General features: G+C 41.4%; 2 protein-coding genes across 2 annotated transcripts; one reads left to right on the top strand and one right to left on the bottom strand.

The window, feature by feature from the left end:
- Nucleotides 1–878: 878 nt before the first annotated feature.
- Nucleotides 879–14,932, top strand: LOC139380222 (matrilin-2-like). The gene is made up of 13 exons (XM_071122748.1): nt 879–1,131; nt 2,651–2,790; nt 7,989–8,197; nt 8,892–9,255; nt 9,370–9,492; nt 9,794–9,922; nt 10,824–10,946; nt 11,272–11,394; nt 11,556–11,678; nt 12,672–13,082; nt 13,224–13,376; nt 14,094–14,186; nt 14,482–14,932. The coding sequence occupies exons 2-13, from the start codon at nt 2,652–2,654 to the stop codon at nt 14,535–14,537; spliced, it is 2,046 nt and encodes a 681-aa protein (XP_070978849.1). The 5' UTR covers nt 879–1,131; nt 2,651; the 3' UTR covers nt 14,538–14,932.
- A 1,982-nt stretch (nt 14,933–16,914) lies between these two features.
- LOC139423866 (E3 ubiquitin-protein ligase rnf146-like) lies at nt 16,915–20,411 on the bottom strand. The gene is made up of 3 exons (XM_071175512.1): nt 20,352–20,411; nt 19,090–19,152; nt 16,915–18,921 (listed from the first exon to the last, which is right to left on the bottom strand). Exon 3 carries the CDS (start codon nt 18,907–18,909, stop codon nt 17,866–17,868), a length of 1,044 nt encoding a protein of 347 aa, XP_071031613.1. The 5' UTR covers nt 18,910–18,921; nt 19,090–19,152; nt 20,352–20,411; the 3' UTR covers nt 16,915–17,865.
- Between the last annotated feature and the right edge of the window lie 3,126 nt (nt 20,412–23,537).

Raw genomic sequence — 23,537 nt, 5'->3', positions numbered from 1 at the left:
TTTTGGATTCTTAAGTGTCGTGCTGTGTGTTGTATTTACTGTGCATTTCATTTTAATATGTTGTACACTTTATCAGTTCTAGGGCAGGGGCTGCGGTTCTGTTTTTTAAAAGTGGTTTGAGACAAATCCACCATAGTATTATTGTGTTACATTACATCACTGCTTGTTAGGCCTATGAGATGACAACCACAGGGAAAAGTCTAGGACTAAAAGGCTTAGTTCTTTCTTCGACTGGCACTAATTATGTGATCCTTTCCTTTCCTCATAAACCTGAATAACGGAAATTCTCTAGGAAACTTGGAAACTATTTGGCCATTGACTTTAAGAGCTGTTAGGGCCATAATGTTGTCGTTGTAAGACAGGTAGTCTATTTTCAGGATGATTGACGTTAAGAGCACTGAAAGCGCTGCTTCAGACCCCTTTTCCATAAACTGCTGCCTTACTGTTTCCTTCTGTTCAATGTGGAGAGTTCATCCAGATGTCTTACAGGTACAGTAACCTCCTTACACTGTAGCTTGGACCACCATTGGACCAGGACAGTAGTTGGCAAAACCAATACGCTTGTAATTTACTTTGAAAAATGTACAGTTGAGTTGTAGACACACTTATCGCCTTTTCACATTGCTGTTTGTCAGATGTAAGAACAATAGATGGGATATCTGTTTGATTATTGGTCACTATTTCTGATCAAAGAAGATCATGTGGTTACCAAAATGCTTGGTCGGCTCAGTTGAAGATGTCTTGACTGTGATTCACAAACTGAAATGATAGTTTAAACTGATAACCTACTGTATGAAAACATGAAGATTTGATCCATATCATTTTTTTTTCTCCAAATAATGTCTCCAATAGGAGGCTTCCCTCCCCAGGTTAGAGCCAGACTGAGGTAAGGCAGCTAAGAGTAAATACAGAATCAGTCAGTCCCAGAGGAGAGGGGGTAAGTCTAATGCATAGAGAGAGCGAGAAAGCTAAAGAACATCTGCATATTCTCTGACTGACTGCACGACCACAAGTCACCAGCTTGACTCACTCGCCCAGGTGGATTTCCTTTTCCTGCTTTACTTATTTTTTACAACATTTAATTTAGATTTACTGACAGATCTCTTCACAAAACTTTATTTTGAAATTAAGGTAAGGAGACTTTTGATATTTTGATGTTATTTTCAATAGTTAGTGTTCACACTGCAGCATGAAACCCCATGACAGATGTCGTGTTTACCACACAGAATCTAAGCTCGAAGATGACAATTTAATTTTTTAATCGAAGTAAACACATAGTAAACATGATTCAGATTCCACATTAGACTGTGTTTGATTGAGATTCAACATAAGATGACAAGATACAATATGGCCATGACAAAATGTTTAAAAAAAATACTGTAGTTTGTAATTATGTTTTTGTATATGGTCCATCTTCATTTTCAATTACAGACTGAATGAGTAATAGTAACAACTGTTGTATCCATCTCTGGCATGTGCTGGCTCTGGTTTTCACTTGTTTTTCACTTACCTAATGTTTGTGCAGCTGTGGTAGTTGAACAGGATGTTCCATGAGTGTGACCCTGCTTGCTTCTGGTCACTGACAGTCATAAACATGTCTGGGACACCTATGCAGCTCAAACCTGTGAACAGACTAAGGAACAACTCAGTGCAATCAGCTTGTCACTCAGGCTCCCGAGTGGCACAGCGGTCTAAGGCACTGCATCTCAGGCCCTAAGGCATCACTACAGATACCCTGGTTCGAATCCAGGTTGTAACACAACCGGTTGTGATTGGGAGTCCCATAGGGAGGTCCACAATTGTCCCAGCGTCATCTGGGTTTGGCCAGGTGTAGCCCGTCATTGTAAATAAGAATTTGTTCCTAACTGACTTAGTTTAATGGAACAAAGGTATACGTGTTCTAGAATGGGCATGGCTATGTCTCTTAAAGCCATGGAACACAACTACTGTATGTCTGTCAGAATGGCCCGTACAGTCAACAGCTGCCTGAGTGTTGTGTGTAGCAGCAGTATGAAGCGGTCTAAATGGGAGCAATAACAGATGGCTGACAAAGGAACAGTCTGCTGTGTATTATAGACCATTTTAAATCATTGCAAACCACCTGTAACATCTCAACTCAGAGTGGAGTTTTGTTCCATGTATTAATAACTCTATGGGAAGACACTCAGTTACATTTCAGTTCATAAACTGAAGGGAACTGGTGCATGTTTTTATATTAGATTGTGGACCTCCCTCACCGGTAGCTTGGGTCTGGAATGTGTTGTATACATTGTAGCTCTAGGCTGTCTTTAATGGCACCGTTTTCCCTATAAAGTGCACTACTTTTGACCATTATAGACAATAGAGGGCCATTTGGGACACAGTGCTAATCGTACTGTACGGCTGTGACATGGCAACCATTCTGGGTTAATGAGGTGAAATCTGAAGCTGTGGTTTCAGACAGGCAGGAGGTGAAAGTGGTTCCTATTTATAATTCCTCTAGAGTCTGACTGACATCCCATCCCCAGTCTCCCTGTCAGTGACTGGCAGTGTTTGTGTTTGTTGATGTGCACCCATCCTCAGGACTGGAGGTTGTTGGTTGTCTCTGCAATTGTTTTACCAGCTGCTGTCTGTCTGTCCACCCATTTGTCCGTGTGTCCCCCTGGTCAAGGATGAGGACTCTGGCCTTCGCGCTCTTTTGCCTGCTCTGCTGCGATGCAGTCCGAGTGGACCACAGAGACAGACGCCGTCCCAGACCATCCGTCCTGTCCAGAGGACGCAACGACTCGGCCGTCCAGTCCAACTCAGTGGGTAAGACCAGCAGAGATTACTGGTACTAAAGGAAATGTGGTGCTGGCTAAATACTGTGGTTTGTGTCACAATCAACACTATCAACAAGGCAGGTCCTACAGGTTCTAATTTTGTCACACCTGGACTACTGTTCAGTTGTGTGGCCAGGTGCCACAAAGAGGGACCTCAGAAAATTACAATTGTCTCAGAACAGGGCAGCACGGCTGGCCCTTAAATGTACACTGGGTGCTAACATTAACAATATGCATGTACATCTCTCATGGCTCAAAGTGGAGGAGAGATTGACTTCATCACTACTTGTTTTTGTAAGAAGTGTTGACAAGCTGAATGTACGAGCTGTCTGTTTAATACTAGCAAACAGCTCGGACACCCATGCATACCCCACAAGACATGCCACCAGAGGTCTCTTCACAATCTCCAAGTCCAGAACAGACTATTGGAGGAGCACAGTACTACATAGAGCCATGACTACATGGGAGTCTATCCACATCAGGTAACTGATGCAAGCTGTAGAATCAGATTTTAAAAAACAGATAAAAATACACTGTGAACAGACACGCACAGGCATAGACACACATACACATGATAAGACATGCACTCTACATACATGTACACATGGATGTTGTATTGTAAATATGTGATAGAGGAGTAGTGGCCTGAGGGAACACACTAAATGTATTGGGTAAAGAGTTATGTAATGTCTTGTAATATTTTTAATTGTATATAACTGTAACTGCCTTCATGTTGCTGGACCCAGGAAAGAGTATTAAATACAATTACAAATACAATGGAATATAGTGGAATGCATGGAATATAATGGAAAATACAGTACAATATAATGGGACATATAGTGCAATATAATGGGACATACAGTACAATATAATGGCACATATAGTAAAATATAATGGGACATACAGTACAATATAATGGGACATATAGCACAATATAATGGGACATATAGTACAATATAATGGAATATACAGTACAATATAATGGGACATATAGTACAATATAATGGAATATACAGTACAATATAATGGGACATATAGCACAAAATAATGGGACATATAGTACAATATAATGGGACATACAATATAATGGGACATACAGCACAATATAATGGAATATACAGTACAATATAATGGAATATACAGTACAATATAATGGAATATACAGTACAATATAATGGAATATACAGTACAATATAATGGGATATACAGTACAATATAATGGAATATACAGTACAATATAATGGAATATACAGTACAATATAATGGGACATACGGTACAATATAATGGGATATACAGTACAATATAATGGGACATATAGCGCAAAATAATGGGACATATAGTACAATATAATGGGACATACAATATAATGGGACATACAGCACAATATAATGGAATATACAGTACAATATAATGGAATATAGAGTACAATATAATGGAATATACAGTACAATATAATGGAATATACAGTACAATATAATGGAATATAGAGTACAATATGATGGAATATACAGTACAATATAATGGAATATACAGTACAAGATAATGGAATATAGAGTACAATATGATGGAATATACAGTACAATATAATGGAATATACAGTACAATATAATGGGATATACAGTACAATATAATGGAATACACATTACAATATAATGGGATATACAGTACAATATAATGGAATATACAGTACAATATAATGGAATATACAGTACAATATAATGGAATATACAGTACAATTTAATGGAATATAGAGTACAATTTAATGGAATATAGAGTACAATATAATGGGACATATAGCACAATATAATGGGACATATAGTACAATATAATGGAATATACAGTACAATATAATGGGACATATAGTACAATATAATGGAATATACAGTACAATATAATGGGATATACAGTACAATATAATGGGACATACGGTACAATATAATGGAATATAGAGTACAATATAATGGAATATGCATTACAATATATTGGGATATACAGTACAAGATAATGGAATATACAGTACAATATAATGGAATATGCATTACAATATATTGGGATATACAGTACAAGATAATGGAACATACAGTACAATATAATGGAATATAGAGTACAATATAATGGGACATATAGCACAATATAATGGGACATATAGTACAATATAATGGAATATACAGTACAATATAATGGGACATATATTACAATATAATGGAATATACAGTACAATATAATGGGACATATAGCGCAAAATAATGGGACATATAGTACAATATAATGGGACATACAATATAATGGGACATACAGTACAATATAATGGAATATACAGTACAATATAATGGAATATACAGTACAATATAATGGGACATACGGTACAATATAATGGAATATACGGTACAATATAATGGAATATAGAGTGCAATATGATGGAATATACAGTACAATATGATGGAATATACAGTACAATATAATGGGATATACAGTACAATATAATGGGATATACAGTACAATATAATGGGATATACAGTACAATATAATGGGATATACAGTACAATAAAATGGGATATACAGTACAATATAATGGAATATACAGTACAATATAATGGAATATACAGTACAATATAATGGAATATACAGTACAATATAATGGAATATACAGTACAATATAATTGAATATACAGTACAATATAATGGGATATACAGTACAATATAATGGAACATACAGTACAATATGATGGAATATACAGACCATATGTGTGTGCACAAGTACAGTATGTATATTCATAATTGGTCTGTATTTCCCCTTACAGTAAAGATCAAGGAAAATCAATGTCTGACCAGGGGAACTGGTCCTCTCTAGAGGGATATATGGAGCATGTAGAAGTTTTTCTTCTTGTCTTTTCCCAGGCTTAGTTTAGTGTTGATTGATTTACAGATGATTACTGGAGACTAGAGAACTCAGAATCTTTCCCCTGCTCTCAGGCTGACTAACTGAGCACACAAAGTAATAATCACTGTCCAAACTCAAAAAGAAAGAATCAACCAGACAGTGTCAGAATTATGTACTACAGTACTTTAAGTAAGACCCAGTCTGTACCCAGAAACTTTTGGTTTCTTCATACAGAGAGCCCATGTAAATATCAGTTATATACCGTATAGTAAGACTACTTCCAGTCAGATTACTGTATGTTCCTCAGAGAGCCCCTGTAAATACTATATTAGAGTTACAGTAAGCCTATATACAGTACAATACTTCCATTAAGGCTTTCTTTGTGTTCTCCCCCTGTAAATACTATATTAGAGTAACAGTAAGCCTATATACAGTACAATACTTCCATTAAGGCTTTCTTTGTGTTCTCCCCCTGTAAATACTATATTAGAGTTACAGTAAGCCTATATACAGTACAATACTTCCATTAAGGCTTTCTTTGTGTTCTCCCCCTGTAAATACTATATTAGAGTTACAGTAAGCCTATATACAGTACAATACTTCCATTAAGGCTTTCTTTGTGTTCTCCCCCTGTAAATACTATATTAGAGTTACAGTAAGCCTATATACAGTACAATACTTCCATTAAGGCTTTCTTTGTGTTCTCCCCCAGAGAGCCTGTGTAATTATCACATACAGTATGCCTAGCCTACTGTACCTCCAGTAATGCCTGTGTCTTCCCCCAGAGAGCCTGTGTAACTATCACATATAGTATGCCTGGCCTACTCTACCTCCAGTAATGTCTGTGTCTTTCCCCATAGAGCCTGTGTAACTATCACATATAGTATGCCTGGCCTACTGTACCTCCAGTAATGTCTGTGTCTTCCCCCAGAGAGCCTGTGTAACTATCACATATAGCATGCCTGGCCTACTGCACCTCCAGTAATGTCTGTGTCTTTCCCCAGAGAGCCTGTGTAACTATCACATATAGTATGCCTGGCCTACTGTACCTCCAGTAATGCCTGTGTCTTCCCCCAGAGAGCCTGTGTAATTATCACATATAGTATGCCTGGCCTACTGTACCTCCAGTAATGCCTGTGTAATTATCACATATAGTATGCCTGGCCTACTGTACCTCCAGTAATGCCTGTGTAATTATCACATATAGTATGCCTGGCCTACTGTACCTCCAGTAATGCCTGTGTAACTATCACATATAGTATGCCTGGCCTACTCTACCTCCAGTAATGTCTGTGTCTTTCCCCATAGAGCCTGTGTAACTATCACATATAGTATGCCTGGCCTACTGTACCTCCAGTAATGTCTGTGTCTTCCCCCAGAGAGCCTGTGTAACTATCACATATAGCATGCCTGGCCTACTGTACCTCCAGTAATGTCTGTGTCTTTCCCCAGAGAGCCTGTGTAACTATCACATATAGCATGCCTGGCCTACTGTACCTCCAGTAATGCCTGTGTCTTCCCCCAGAGAGCCTGTGTAACTATCACATATAGTATGCCTGGCCTATTGTACCTCCAGTAATGTCTGTGTCTTTCCCCAGAGAGCCTGTGTAACTATCACATATAGTATGCCTGGCCTACTGTACCTCCAGTAATGCCTGTGTCTTCCCCCAGAGAGCCTGTGTAATTATCACATATAGTATGCCTGGCCTACTGTACCTCCAGTAATGCCTGTGTAATTATCACATATAGTATGCCTGGCCTACTGTACCTCCAGTAATGCCTGTGTAATTATCACATATAGTATGCCTGGCCTACTGTACCTCCAGTAATGCCTGTGTAATTTCACATATAGTATGCCTGACCTACTGTACCTCCAGTAATGCCTGTGTAATTATCACATATAGTATGCCTGGCCTACTGTACCTCCAGTAATGCCTGTGTAATTATCACATATAGTATGCCTGGCCTACTGTACCTCCAGTAATGCCTGTGTAATTATCACATATAGTATGCCTGGCCTATTGTACCTCCAGTAATGTCTGTGTCTTTCCCCATAGAGCCTGCGTAACTATCACATATAGCATGCCTGGCCTACTGTACCTCCAGTAATGCCTGTGTAATTATCACATATAGTATGCCTGGCCTACTGTACCTCCAGTAATGCTTGTGTCTTTCCCCATAGAGCCGGTGTAACTATCACATATAGTATGCCTGGCCTACTGTACCTCCAGTAATGCCTGTGTAATTATCACATATAGTATGCCTGGCCTACTGTACCTCCAGTAATGCCTGTGTCTTTCCCCAGAGAGCCTGTGTAAAGGGAAGCCCCTGGATTTTGTGTTCATCATCGATAGCTCCCGCAGCGTGCGTCCCAGCGACTACGAAAAGGTCAAGATCTTCATCACCAACATCCTGGCCTTCCTGGACGTGGGGCCGGAGGCGACGCGCGTCGGGCTGCTGCAGTACGGCAGCGTGGTGCAGAACGAGTTCTCCCTCAACACCTACAGCAGCAAGGTACACTCTTAGAAAACAAGGTGCTATCTGGAACCCAAAAGGGTTCTTCAGCTGTTCCCATAGAAGAAGCCTTTGAAGAACCCTTTCTCCACAAACTACACTCTTAGAAGAAAAGGGTTCCAAAAGGGTTCTACGGCTGTCCCTTTTTGGTTCCAGGTAAAACCCTTTTTGGCTCCAAGTAGAACCATTTTGGGTTCCATATAAAACCCTTTCCACAGAGGGTTCTACATGGAACCCAAAATGGTTCTACATTGAGACAAAAATAGTTTTTTACTTGGAACCAAAAAGGGTTCTCATATGGGGACAGCTGAAGAACCGTTCTGAAACCATTTTTTCCCCCCCTAAGAATATAGTTTGGGTAACAAGTTCTGTCTCGACACCAACAGCAACAAGGTAGCCTAGAGAACAGGTTCTCTCTCTCGATGCACTTAGCTGAATAGCCGTTGTGCCCTTGAGCAAAGTACTTCTACCCACAGGGATGTTGCAATGTGGCTGAACTTCCTTCCTCCCAAATGTGTGCTGTGTGGTGAGACTGGGAGCAGAAGAAACAGATGGACTATTCAGTACTGTTCTATTCTTTTTACAATATGTTTATTTGGTTTTCCAAGTACAGTTGCTCAGAAACAGTCTGTAACAAGAATCCCCAAAAAACTAACCCACCCACATTAACAAACACAGAACTGTTGTATTCAAGGCAGATGTGGAGCGGGCGGTGAAGGCCATGGACCACCTGGCCACCGGCACCATGACCGGCCTGGCTATCCAGTACACCATGGAGACAGCCTTCACCGAGCCAGAGGGCGCCCGACCCGCCGACCTGCACATCCCCCGCATCGCCATGATCATAACGGACGGGCGCCCCCAGGACACGGTGGAAGAGGTGGCGGCACAGGCCCGGCAGGCAGGCATCCAGATATTCGCCATCGGAGTGGGCAGGGTGGATATGAACACGCTGCGGGTCATCGGGAGTGAGCCCCACTCGGAGCATGTGTACCTGGTGGCCAACTTCAGCCAGATAGAGACCCTCACCTCCGTCTTCCAGTCCAATCTATGTGGAGGTGTTTTCTCTCTGTTCATCTCTCAACACACTCATGTGCTTTATTCATTATATTGATGGAGATTCTAAGGATGTATTATTTGTATGCATGTGTGTATGTGTGTGTATGTATTAGGTACAGATTTGTGCTCTGTGATGGACCATCCGTGTGATCACCTCTGTGTGAGCACCCCAGCCTCCTACATGTGCCGGTGTAGAAAGGGTTACACCCTTAACTCTGATGGCAAGACCTGCCACGGTGAGTGAGCAACTTAGTCGACAGTGCTCAACTCTATTATAACAGGCTTGACCACATCATTTGACTAAGAACATAGAAAATATGTTGCTTTTGGACAGACAAATTCACTAGAGGGGAACAAGGAAAAAAGTCAGTGGTGTAAATCAGAATCAGTGGGGCCTAGCTGGCTGGGTTAGGGTTTGCCTGTGGGACGGTGCAATGCTAGGGCTGGTGGGATAGCAGCAGCATAGGGTAAGGGTTAGCTACAGCAGTAGCATTAAATCCTGTCTTTGCCTATGTTGTGGTCCTCCTGGTTCTGTAGCGGAAGACCCGTGTGATGTGGTGGACCATGGCTGTGCCCACATCTGTGCCAAGGTGCCAGGGGTACTTGGCTACGAGTGTCGCTGCCGGCTTGGGTATGAACTCAACGAGGACGAGAGGACGTGCCGAAGTGAGATTCTTAGTTTTTCCTCTTTCGTTCGTTCATTTATTTATTTTTTGTGGTTATGACTAAAGTTAGCATAGAAAAAACTATGAATTTACTCTGAAAAAAGGTAATTTATCTGCTTGTGAAGGTTAACCTGAATTCCAGATTTCCATCTGTCCTTTCATTGCTCAAATCTGATGGTCTATTATACTGAAAACAATCAATCATTTGTTTTGGGTTACATTTCAGTCCATGGACTGGCTCAGTGATGCAACTATGCTTGACTATTGTAATGTTCACAACCAGTTCTTTAAGCAGTTGAAGGGATCCCAGATCAGTCCAACTCTAATACAGTATTTGGTCTATCCTGTTGCCAGACGGAGGTCCAAGTCCACCCACATTTGGACGTGCCCCTAGTTCTCTAGTGGAACTTCAGACTTCAGAGTAGCATAGGGGAGATCTCCAAGAGGAAGTGTGCTTTTTGAATCATCTCACTGGCTGCTGAAATATGGGGGAGTGTGTCCAGGGTGTTAGAATACAAAGAGATCATAACACAGCCAGGGTTCCATCTGGTTTGATCTGTGGAAAGGTTTCTACATGGAACCCAAAAGGGGTTCTTCAAAGGGTTCTCCTATGGGGACAGCCAAACAACCATTTCTGGTTCTAGATAGCACCTTTTTTTCTAAGAGTGTATGTTCCGATGCAAATTGCACAATAAACATTTTAGTTAACTTCAGAAAGCACCCTGTGGGTTAATCAAAACGTTAAGTGCTTAAAAGAAATAGGCAGAAACAACTGGTGTTACAGGAAAAAAATAAAATTCCAAATTAAAGGCACCTATTCCCTCCTTTATCTCTTGTTAACATCCTGAGAATAACGTATGAATTCAAGCCAATCTATGTGTGTCTCTACCTTTCCCCCCCAGGAATAGATTACTGTGACCTGGGGAACCATGGCTGTCAGCATGACTGTGTCAGCTCTCCTGAGTCCTACGTCTGTAGATGCACGAGGGGCTATGTTCTCAACCGCGATGGCAAGACCTGCAGCAGTAAGTTCATCACAGCCAGTACACCTCTAAAAATTGTTTAAAATATATTAAATCTAACAAATAAAGCAATCAGAAACTGTTAATTCAAAATATCAGTCCCTGGAGGACTCCGCAACAGAGGGCTGTGCTCACTGCGTGGGCAGTGTTGAGGAAAACATTTGTAATGTATTTATTTGTTGAATGTAGTGAATATGTGAGTCACTGTTATATTTCTATATAACAGTGTAGAAGTGTTACTTCCCTGAAAGAATATTAGCATGCGTTGTCCCTTTCTCTCTCCTGCCTTGTTTCTATCTCTGTACCCGATGTGACTAACACCTCTCAGAGATTGACCACTGTGCTCTTGGCGACCACGGCTGTGAACATGAGTGTGTGAACACTGAAGATGTATTTTTCTGTAAATGCAATGAAGGCTACATACTCAGACCTGATAATAAAGCCTGCAAAAGTAAGTCTCGCCTGCTTCACACTATAATAGTGTATGCTCTCAGTCTCACCTAATACACAGAAATATAACTTGTATTCAACTTTTTACTTAGATTTCAACATACTAGCAGGTCTTGCTTATTGACCTCAACAACTGGGTCTGATCACTTTTACTCACGGCAGAGCTTGATCCCTGTTTCCTTGGTAACCATGGGTGTGAGCATGACTGTGTGAACACTGAAGATTCATTTGTGTGTAGATGTCGAGAAGGCTACAAACTCAGACCTGATCACAGAACCTGCCAGAGTAAGTCCATGGCCTGCTTCCATGTCTTACTATCAGCTATGTGGTAACAGATCTTTTGGACATTGCACAGTAATAAGAGGATCTTCTCTATGCATCATGCTGTTTTGGCCCAATGGATTCACATCCCTTTGAATTGGTATGTTAGAATGAATGTTACGCATTAATGCTTATGTGACTGAGGGAAGTTGGACTGCCTTCAAATATACACCTAATTGCCTCTTTTGTAATGGGCTGACTGTGACTGAGTGTTTTTCCATCCTGGTATTTATATGTTACATAATTTGGATGAGTGTGATTATGAGGTCATGGTTAATCCTGATGCTCCCTCTAGTCCAGGGTGTTATTTTCCTGGATTAAGAGGAATATTCCATACCGTTTGAAAGTGACAGGCACATGTTGTGAAGGAAGAAAGAGTAGTTCTCGATAGGTAGATCGATGGATATTCATGCACATTATTACCCAATGTTGCATTGAAATGACTGTCTTTGGAACCATGAAGCCTGGAGTAGAGAACACACATTTCCATTATTGATGAGAATTATCCTTATACTATTTCAATATGACCTACACCAGGGGCGCAACTTTCACTGGGGAATGGGGGGACATGTCCCCCCCACATTCTGAAATTGCATTTTTGCCCCCACCCCCAGTTTTGTCATTGGAATGTGATACAAAACGAGGCAACTGTGTGCTTTAGGACCACGTGGACGCCTCCGAGCGGTCGGGTAGGCTGTTGGGAGTGTTTATCGGAATGGATAAAACATTTTAAAAGAAAAATATGTCCCCGCCACTTCTAAAACCAAAGTTGCGCCCCTGACCTGCACACAGGTCTTCATAATGTTGGGCCATTATTGTAGAATGAGCCAGTTATTAGCCTATCAGCGACCTAATTTAAGTAATGTAGGCTAGTACTTTCTGCTGCTGTCTTGCCATGGTATAGTTGATTTGGGGAGTCATGACTTGACTCAACACTATTTGTCTCTACTATGGCAGAGGCAGTGTGTGGAGATGGAGTGATGGATCTGGTATTTGTAATTGACGGCTCTAAGAGCCTGGGACCGGCCAACTTTGAGCTGGTCAAGCAGTTTGTGAACGGCATCGTGGACTCTCTGGACGTGTCCGGCACGGGCACCCACGTGGGGCTGTTGCAGTACTCCAGTAAGGTCCGCACAGAGTTCATCCTGGGTCAGTATACCTCAGGCCGGGACATCAACAGGGCCGTATTACAGATGCAGTACATGGGCAGAGGATCCATGACGGGTGCTGCCCTGCGTCACATGTTTGAGTACAGCTTCTCTGCCAAGGAGGGGGCCAGGCCCGACATACCACGGGTCAGCATCGTGTTCACCGACGGACGATCCCAGGATGATGTGTCGAAATGGGCCTCTAAGGCAAAGGATGCTGGTACGGTTTCTTTACGTTGTGTTTGCTTAACTTGATCTGATTGCAGAGCCATTTAAAGAGCCTTTAATAGAGTACCATATTCTCTTAAAGGAGTCATTCATCCACTTCCTTCTGACCTTTGACCTGCTTCACTGTCCCCAGGTATCACGATATATGCACTTGGTGTTGGTAAAGCCATCGAAGAGGAGCTCAGGGAAATTGCTTCCGAGCCAGATGATAAGCATTTGTACTATGCTGAAGATTTTAGCAACATGGGAGAAATTACAGACAAATTGAAGTCACGGATATGTAAAGGTACCCAATAAATAAAACACACTCTAAAATAACTTTCTTATTAAAGATCCATCACAGCTACACATTATTCATTATTTCTCACACTTTCCTGCACAGTGCACAAATCCTCTCATCTTGAATAAAATTTTTATTCTATAAATACAAATACTGAATCAAAAATGCCCCAAAACCCATCTAAAGTCTTAAAACTAATCAGATTGTTTATGAAGGTGGTGCTTAGACTTCCATATCATGATTTATACTTAAGCAATAAGGTCTGGGGGGGTGTGGTACATGGCTAATATACCACGGCTAAGGGCTGTTCTTATGCACGGCGCAACGCAGAGTGCCTGTGTACAGCCCTAGGCTGGGGTATATTGGCAAAAAACCATAAACCCCCGAGGTGCCTTATTGCTATTATCACACGGCTGTCAGCCAATCAGTATTCAGGGCTCGTACCACCCAGTTTATAATGTGTGTTAGATCGATTTTCTCTCATGCACTGCATTTCAGGAAATATTTATTGAGGAGCGGGTAAGGACTTTATGTTCAGGGGGAAAATGCTGTACATATCTGCCACCTGCAGGCGTTTTTATGAAGTACAACAGAAACCATACCATTGGAGGCCTATCATTGTACAGTATATTGTGAGGCTCTGGGAATGAATAATTGTATTTCACTTGATCTGTGTCAGTCTATTCCTAAAAGACAATCCATACTGTGTCTGTCTGTGAACAGAGAAACCCTCCCCTCAAGATATGTGTAAGTGTGAGAACGTGATGCTCTTCCAGAGGCAGGTCAACGAACAGCTTAGAAGACTGACCCAGAATAATATCCTTTACAGCCCCGTGGTGGTGTACATACTTTAGATAAAATCTTTAATATTGCCATGACATTGAATGCTTTCCAAATGGTACCCTTTTACCTGTGTAGTGTGCTACTTTTGACTAGAGGCCCATCAGCCCTGGTAAAACGTAGTTCATTATAAAGGAAATAGGCTAGAGGCCTATCAGCCCTGGTCAAACGTAGTTCACTATAAAGGAAATAGGCTGCCATTTAGGATGCACAGAGTATCTTTAAAAATGTGTTTAGTTTAAAATCAATAACTTCCTTAATGTGTAAATACTTGAGGTTGTGTCAGAAAGGATGGAGACCCTTGAGAATCAGCTTGGACACAAATGAAAAATCAGCTTGGACACAAATGAAGGACAAAGACATTGTTTTCATCTGTTCGTCCTCAACTGGCCTGCGGTGCAAGAGCATTACTAAACTTCAAGGGATAACTTTAAGCTATTTCAACAAGCTACACTGAAATATTTTCTACAGTAACTGCTATTTATATTCTGAACAAAACTATGCATTTATGCATGTGGCTGTGGACTGGAGTAAGTGAAGCCAAAAATACTGTATATCTTTAAAAGTAAAATGTTATTTGGCAGATAACTGCAATTTATAGATACAAATATAACTCGTATAAGATACAGTACATTTTATAATGACAATTCAGAGTAAAATTACTTGTATTTCAAGCTAAATACTTTCTATTGCTGTTGTGAATAAAATCCCTGTTGATCTTGCTTGTATTGTACTTTGTGGAACACCAAAATGTGTCACAACGTTTTCAAAGATCGGAAGATCAAATCATCTGTTAGATTAGGATTGAACCCAACAAGGTTTTTGTATAAAACATTAGAAACAAACAGTGGTCTTACTGCTGCAATTTCCAACCACACCCCCAAGACTGAGCCGAACAATAGCACACACACAGAGATAGTGAGAATAACAAGAAGAGGATTCTCTATCCAGCCCACTACAGTTGGGAGTTCTCTTTCTCCAGTTAATAGACTAGGTCATACAGACCTATCTATAAATTCATCAAGGGACCTCAATACCACACAACTCTCTACCAACTACAGTAGATGCCCCACTACTTTATCCGTCTCTGATAACTATTTGCAGGCCAGAGGAAGAATTCTCCATCTGTCCTGCTGTTCCAATAAATGTACAATGCCGATGGTGTGTTCTTTTTCAACCAGGGTAGGAGATTCATGTGAATTCTGAATAATCTAACAATGAAACGTTCTGTGTTTGTCCTGCTGCATAGATCTAGGCTAGAGTCAGTCGCTCCTTTTCCCCTCCCTGATAGATCAAGCTTCACTATGGTGTGAACCTGGCTGGCAGGTCTCTGGTCCCTGGATAACACACCACCAGGGGTACATCCCAAATGGCACCCTATTCCCTACATAGTGGGCCCTGGTCAAAGGTAGTGCACTAAATAGGGAGCCATTTTGGATGCAGCCCGCATGGCCTTTTGTCTTCCTCTGCCGTCCCTTTACAACGGTCATGTGTTTCCTGGACAAACACCAGGCTTTGGTGTTGCTTACAGATACAGTGATCAGAATATCAAACCAGGGTGTGAGATGAATTCAGAGGGTTGGAACCTGTCTGTTGAAGTAGGTACACTACACTGCACCAAGTGGACCTGTGCAGGGCAGGAGCAGCGGGTGCATGGTATACTACATGACCAAAAGTATGTGGACACCTGCTCGTCAAACATCTCATTCAAAAATCATCGACATTAATATGGAGTTGGTCCCCCCTTTGCTGCTATAACAGCCTCCACTCTTCTGGGAAGGGTTTCACTAGATGTTGGAACATTGCTGCGGGACTTGCTTCCATTCAGCCACAACAGCATTAGTGAGGTTGGGCGAATAGCCCTGGCTCGCAGTCAGCATTCCAATTCCTCCCCAAGGTGTTTGATGGAGTTGAGGTCAGGGCTCTGTGCAGGCCAGTCAAGTTATTCCACACTGATCGACAAACCATTTCTGTATGGACTTCGCCTTGTGCCATGCTGAAACAGGAAATGGTCTTCCCCAAACTGATCGAAGGCTTGTGTGCCGCTGCTCAGCCATGGAAACCCATTTAATGAAGCTCCCAACTAACAGTTATTGCGCTGACATTGCTTCCAGAGGCAGTTTGGAACTCAATAGTGAGTGTTGCAACCTAGGACAGAAGATTTTTACACACTTCAGTGGTCCCGTTCCGTGAGCTTGTGTGGCTGAGCCGCTGTTGCTCCTATACGTTTCCACTTCACAATAACAGCATTTATAGTTGACCTGGGCAGCTCTAGCAGGGTAGACATTTGATCAACTGACTTGTTGGAAAGGCGGCATCCTATGACGGTGCCACGTTAAGTCACTGAGCTGTTCAGTAAGGCGATTCTACTGACAATGTTCGTCTATGGAGAACGCATGGCTGTGTGCCCGATTCTATACACCTGTCAAATCAAATCAAATGTTATTTGTCACATACACATGGTTAGCAGATGTTAATGCGAGTGTAGCGAAATGCTTGTGCTTCTAGTTCCGACAATGCAGTAATAACAAGTAATCAGCAACTGTTGTGTCCGGTGTCCACATAGTGTAGAGTTGTCACATGAGAAATATCAGGGTAAAAAAAATACATTGTGACCAGATTTGATGCATGACGTCGCTAGTTGTGTTGGCATGTGATCAGCTCGCCTTTTGCTTCCAAACAAAAACAATACTTCCAATCAACATTGTGAGTTGATGAATACACACATTTTATTTAAAATCACATACCATGTAAAAGATTACAAACCAAAAATCGTTACAGAAAGTAAAGGTTATTATAATGATAGTAAAATTGAGCTCAACAGATGAGTCAGCTGGTCAGAAATACAAAAACAATAACATTTAAAACTTCAAATGTTTTGCATGAGACAGCCAGCAAGCCACCTAGCAACCATGGCTCTTCTCTTACTGTCTTAGTAATCACACAATAGAATTTACAACCATAGGAAAACAAAGAAAAAACAGTTAAACTAAAATCAAAAACATCAGTCCTCTTCACCAGTAGTGTTTAAGAATCCAACCCCTCTCTTAAAACACATGCACATATTATGAAACAGACTAGCATTTCAGATGAATAATCAGCAACTGAACACTATGAACATGCTTCGCTATTGAAACAAATGAAAATGTTGTCTACTAACCTTTTTGATCAGAGGTCATGGAGCATGGTGTTAATCACTTTGGAGCAGCCTAGAACTCAACACACAAAGCTGCTGCAGAGAGGAAAACAACCACTGATCTGATCAAAACAACTGTGGATTAGCTGATAAGAGGCTGCTACCTGATTCAGTTAAATGCATGTCTCTGAAAATAATAAGTCTCCATCTTTCAACACGGCTGCATCACATACTGTCTGCAGGCATGAGGACGTTCAAACATCCCAACAACTTACACGAAACAACAATTCAAAGCTCAACTAACAAATTGTATGGGGAAAGACTGCTCCTAAGGCCCACCAGTAAATTTTGACTATAACTAATTTTCAGGGGGTAATTTTCATCTTTAAAAGTCTAATATAATGAGAGTGTCTCCTTGCCTTGAGACAGTTGTTTGCAGGGGTTGGTTTTAATCTGTTTCAGAGTCCTATGTTAGCTGAGAATGTTAGCTACAGTGCAGAGGTTCATGATGAGTTGAGCTCACACTTCAGTACACTGGCCGTCAGGCCTTCGCGACCTCACACTGCTGCTGGAGGCCTCAGCCCCAGGGGGGGACCTGTCCTCTGGGCTCTCCCCCAAATGCAGTCTCTGCTCCCGGGGCTCCACTGCCTCCCCATCCCCCTCATCGCTCCAGTCCCCAGACCCATCCACAGAGGTGTTAGGACCAGATGACATGGAGGGTGTGGCGGTGGCCTCCTCTTCCCCCTCCTCTCCCTCCCCGACTTCAGCCCTCTCCGGCGCATCTGTGGGGCTGATGTGGAGCAGGGCCAGGGTGTCTTCCAGAGAGGGGCTGGTGGGGCTGCCAGGCTGGCCCCCCAGAGAGGTGGGAGGCCTGGCAGGAGCAGACAGGACTGTGGTGGTAGCTGGAGAGGCCTGCACTGCGGCTGCTGAAGTATCAGCCCCGTCTGCAGAGTTCCCTCTCCCTGCTGCAGCGGACCCCTGCGCGCCACCCTCGGTGTCCAGACGGAGGCCCGCCACCCCTTTCTTGGGGATGTCCACAACGTCCCGTTTTATCTTGCGGCGGCGGCCGTGCTCATTGCGCCGGTACTGCACCATGTTCTCCAGGTCGGCCACGTACAGGAACCCGGCTATCAGCATCTCAGCTGTCTTCTTGCCCTTGGAGAAAGCGTCCTCCAGCTCACGGCTGGTCCTCTCGTCATACTGCCACCAGCCGTTTCTCCCCTCATAGTACCAGGCGTTGTCCCCTGCGGCGGCCCGCCCTCCGGTCTTAAGCTCTTCGGGGGACAGCAGAGTGGGGTGCTCCAGGAAGTCCTCAGGAACCTCCTGTCTACAGAGAGCACAGCGCTTGCTCTGCCAGGACGCCCCTTTCACACATAGGAAACAGAAGACGTGGCGGCAGGGTAGCTGGACAGGGTGGACACAGCTCTGCAGGCAGATGGCACACTCTGGGACAGGCAGGGCAGGTGATGAGCCACTGGAACCAGAGCAGGCAGAGTCACCACTCCCCTTCTTACTGGATGGGAGCGAGCTCACAGAGTGGTCAACCTCACCGCAGCTAGCCATCCTTAGTAAGTACTTTGGGGGGGGGGGGGGGGTGAGACCGTTATTGACACAAAAGGATGTTAATGTGAACTACTAGCATCACAGTTGTGATTTATTAAAATCAACCAATACACTGAACAATTTAAAGTAGTTTATTTAGATACACACAGGACAGGCAGAGATTCTGTAGTAGCTACTTACTGTAATATCTGCTAATGTTGCCGCTGTAGCATTAGGCTTATTGGTGGTTCTTCAAATGTCTCACTGCCAAAAGGAAACAAAGGTTATAGCACAGATTTTGTTTTTTTAATTGATAGATGAACTTCCGATTCCGGGAAACACAGTAAACAACACGGGAATGATGATATCAATAGTCAATTATCCAAAAACAGTTGAAACACTATTTTCAATTAAACCATGAAAAGAGGACTGGAACAGGGTCCCGATACCCTAGCTAGTTAACAATGACATGGGGCAAGCTTAGCTAGATAAAATGAAAAATGTGGGTATATGCTCCTAAAAACCAATGAGGAGATGGAGGACTTGAGCATCATAAATAGAACCAATTATTCTATTTTAGCACTTGTCCATGCAGACCTGCGCGAGCAGTGTGGATGAAATGATTTAATAACATGTCTACATTTATTTTACAACACGAGCAGTGTGGTCACTATGTGAGCTAGCGACCTGACAATACCTGTATCGCGATACTCGTTAGTATCGTGGCAAGGAAACAAAAAGGAACTTTCACTTATTTTGGAAAACAGCCCTAATGTTGAAAACAAAACATTATGTTGTCATCCAGTGACATTTATTTATTATCCAGTGTAAAATTTATTTTCTAAGCTACAGCTAACTATTTTATATGCAGCTTGTTAGTAAAGGACCAAGAAGTTGAGTTTACTTCATGTTAATTTTTCACATTGAAAAAATATCGTGATATAGTCCTACCAAAAACGAAGATAGCTAGCGAACAGTAGGTGTTTTGTTCTTCGAGGGTAAGCCATCGTCAGCAAGGTAGCTAGCTAACGTTGGCTAATCTCCGAGCTAGAAAACTCGACAGCATTCTCCTTTTACATAACATTAACGTTGCTAGCTACGGCCATTATATTTTGATATATTCGGTGTTATTCGCATTGAAACGGCGACAAACTGACGTTAGCTAGTCTGCTAACTTTGATTTGAACTAACGACACCCACCCCCAGGAGGAATCAAAACAATGAGACCTGTTGTATCCAAGTTTCTAGGATTGACAACATAGCTAGCTAACGTTAGCCTGCCGTCTCAGTCGAGAAAGAAAGACAGCGCTAGTCACTTCTCTCTCTTAGCCGATACTGTCATTTCGCATGTTAGATTTATCGGTCATTGTGTGGCTCTTGTATTGTTCAATATTACATTGACTATAAATCACACACATGTAACTAAATGAGCTGCATGGCGAGAAATGTTATGTTAAACTCACCGTCTGATTTCCTCCACAAAAAGCAACGTAGTAAGTTTAGCCTGTTAACGTATGATGACTACGTTTGTTGAACGTAATCACGCACAGCACACGCACATTACAATGTTCTCGAATCAGCGGAGAAGTGCAAAATGAAGAAATTGCAGACCGCAATTCGGGGCGTTTCTTAATGTGGGCTTTCCTTGATATTAGAAAACGCCCATTAGTGTAAAACATTGGTCAGTCTACATATTTTTTAAAAACCTTTATTTAACTAGGCAAGTCAGTTAAGAACAAATTCTTATCTATAATGACAGCCTACCCCAGCCAAAATGGTGGTCACACCAGATGCTGGCTGGTTTTCTGATCCACTCCCCAACTTAAAAAAAAGGTACCTGTGAACAACAGATGTAGATCTGTATTTCCAGTCATGTGAAATCAATAGATTAGGGCCTAATTAATTTATTTCAATTGATTGATTTCCTTATATGAACTGTAAAGAATCTTTGAAATTGGTGCATTTATATTTTTGTACAGTGTAGTTACACACACAGCACTTTTACCATACGATGTTTTCAACTTGCATATTTGATACACGTTGACTTACATGATCAGACTGTGCATGTTAATTTATGTATAATAACCTTATGATCCAACATGTCCTCACCTGGGATTTGAACTCACAATTTCTTGGTTCATAATATTCAGATTTTCCGGCTATGCAACCATGTCTGTATCAATTATCATCAATTCATCTGATTGATTTGATTTACTTATTTAAGCAATTTTAGATTTTTCTGTGTCTAATGTTGTTGGTGCTTATGGCTCCCGAGTGGCGCAGCAAAATAAAACACAGAGCAACACATCAATAAGTATTTTTAGCGGCAAGAAGCCATTGGTTCATTGTCTTCTTTAGCTCCACGAATGCGAGAAGTTGAATGCGAGAAGTTGAATGCTCCATATAAATTACATTCAAAAAAGTGAGGATCAATTGACGGATAGAGGGTGAGTGTGGAGGCTTCCATCGTGCTGCAATCATTTTTTTTGCAGGCGTTAGGCCAGCGAGAAGAATGCACTTCTGACATAGAGATAAATGAAAAACAGATACATCATTTCAAAGTAAAACAAAAGGAGATGTAGGAATATTTTCTGACAACAGTGGCCAAATTCAAAGCTATTTAATCCAAGAATATAGATACCAGACGGCATTCCCAAACCATGTGTATAAAGGCACCATGTTCATTAAGATGGCACAATGTACAGGAAGCATCATTAAAATGTTTTATATGATACAGTTTACGAGGAGTTTGATAAATGCTGTGTACAAAATTATAATGCATCCGTTGGTGATCAGGATACCGAGACGATTGTTGAATATTAGACTACACCGGGTCCCAAATAAAACATTGATCCAAACCCGGAAGGTCTCTATTCCACTGAGTATAGAGAGGAAGAGGTTTATAAGAAGTTGACAGTAAATAAATTATACATTTTGGCAACCCTTTGTTTCGATCTTAAACTAAAAAAAATTGGCATAGGATGTAGCGTCAAAGCTGACTGCCAAGGAACACCATGAGCCCTAACGGCAGACCTAAATTGTAGATAAAAGAAAAATGATGAGCCAGATAGATTAAAACTATCTTTAGGATCTTGGAATGAACAAAGGCAGTCATCCCCTAAAATACAGTCGAATCCGTTAACGACACAGACATGGTGTCGTGGCAGGAAGTTTGGAATGCTATGAACCAAGAGGTTGTGAGTTCAAATCCCAGGTGAATACTGATTACTGTAGAAATTAACATGCACAATGCAATCATGTATGTCAAATATGCTATTGACACAGATGTGGTGGCATAGCAGGAAAATTGGTATGCTGTGAATCAACAGGTTGTGAGTTTGAATACCAATGTAATCAGCTGTCAGATATATACATTAAAAACACTGTGCCTGTAGTTATTTCCACAGCCTCTTTCTGTTGGTAAAATAATACTTTTCTAGTTCACACATATGAGACAAAATTGAGGAAACACATTATAAGTTGACTGAATTTTTGCCTAAGTTTTCTCATGTTGGAAAATGAAAAATGAAAAGTTGAGTAAACCAACAAACAAAAAAAGGCTGTGGAACCAGTTACTTAACAATATTTAGTTACAGTGTACCCAGCCCTTGAGTTCTCAATTGAATGTATGGACAACAGCTGGATCAATGACTACAATCCCAACACTCTGTTTTAATGTTTAGAAACGTTATTAATCCTTCTAGCAATACGGTTTTATAAACCTTTGGAACTTAATTTTCATGTAAGCGAGAAAGATTATTTCAATTTTATTATTATTAAATACAAAAGATACACTTACTGTGAGCAGTTTTGCAAAGTTGCAACTGGCTGTTTTCACACCACCTCCGCTACCACACATCCTCTCACCTTGCGCTCTCATTTCCATTGGTCCATTCCATTCCACATTTCCGACGGATCGCATGTATTTCTCTATTATATGAAAATTAAGTTCCAAATGTTTCCGAAACGGTATTTGCGTTTAGACAGAGCGTTTGTCCAGGTTCGGAGCGTCGGGCCATTCCCCACACAAGGCTAAACGGGACATACTAATGGCTCAGTGTAATGTAATGGAATTGGAGTGATGAATAAGGGTAAGTAAGGTTGTGGTGGGTTTGATTCAGCATGTCACTCACTGACAGTTCTTTGACTGTCTATGACCATCTATTTAATGCAATTTATGTGAAGGCCTATATCAACTTACAAACAACTGTGTTGAGGATGGATATATTTTCAAAAGATTTGCAAAAACTAAGCAACAGTGAATCTGAAATTAGAAAGGCAGGTCCACGGAGAGTGTTTATTGAGTAGTTGACAAATAATAAAGGCGCGATTTCATGCCAGCGTGTCCCGAAAATATTTTGGTTATCTCCGATTGTTCTAGCTTCATATGGGAGTAAAGATGTTTGATATGTTTTTTAGATTTGTAATCACAAACAATTTTGGGGGATGAAAGTGACCAATTCGTCCCTTTTAGACCTATAGATGTCCCCTGTAAGACCCTATGATCCATTAACTGTACATGATAAAGACAACATCGTGGTGTCATTATACTCCTTATCGAGTGCTCTAAAATATGGAGTATGTCTTGATTCTGAAATATATATATATTTTTTAGAAATTGTCCAATTTTATAATGATTTACCCCCAAA

This window comes from Oncorhynchus clarkii, chromosome 2 (assembly GCF_045791955.1).
Source record: "Oncorhynchus clarkii lewisi isolate Uvic-CL-2024 chromosome 2, UVic_Ocla_1.0, whole genome shotgun sequence".
Lineage (NCBI taxonomy): Eukaryota > Metazoa > Chordata > Actinopteri > Salmoniformes > Salmonidae > Oncorhynchus > Oncorhynchus clarkii.
Note: the sequence above shows the minus strand (reverse complement) of the source record. Positions and strands in the feature narration are given on the sequence as shown.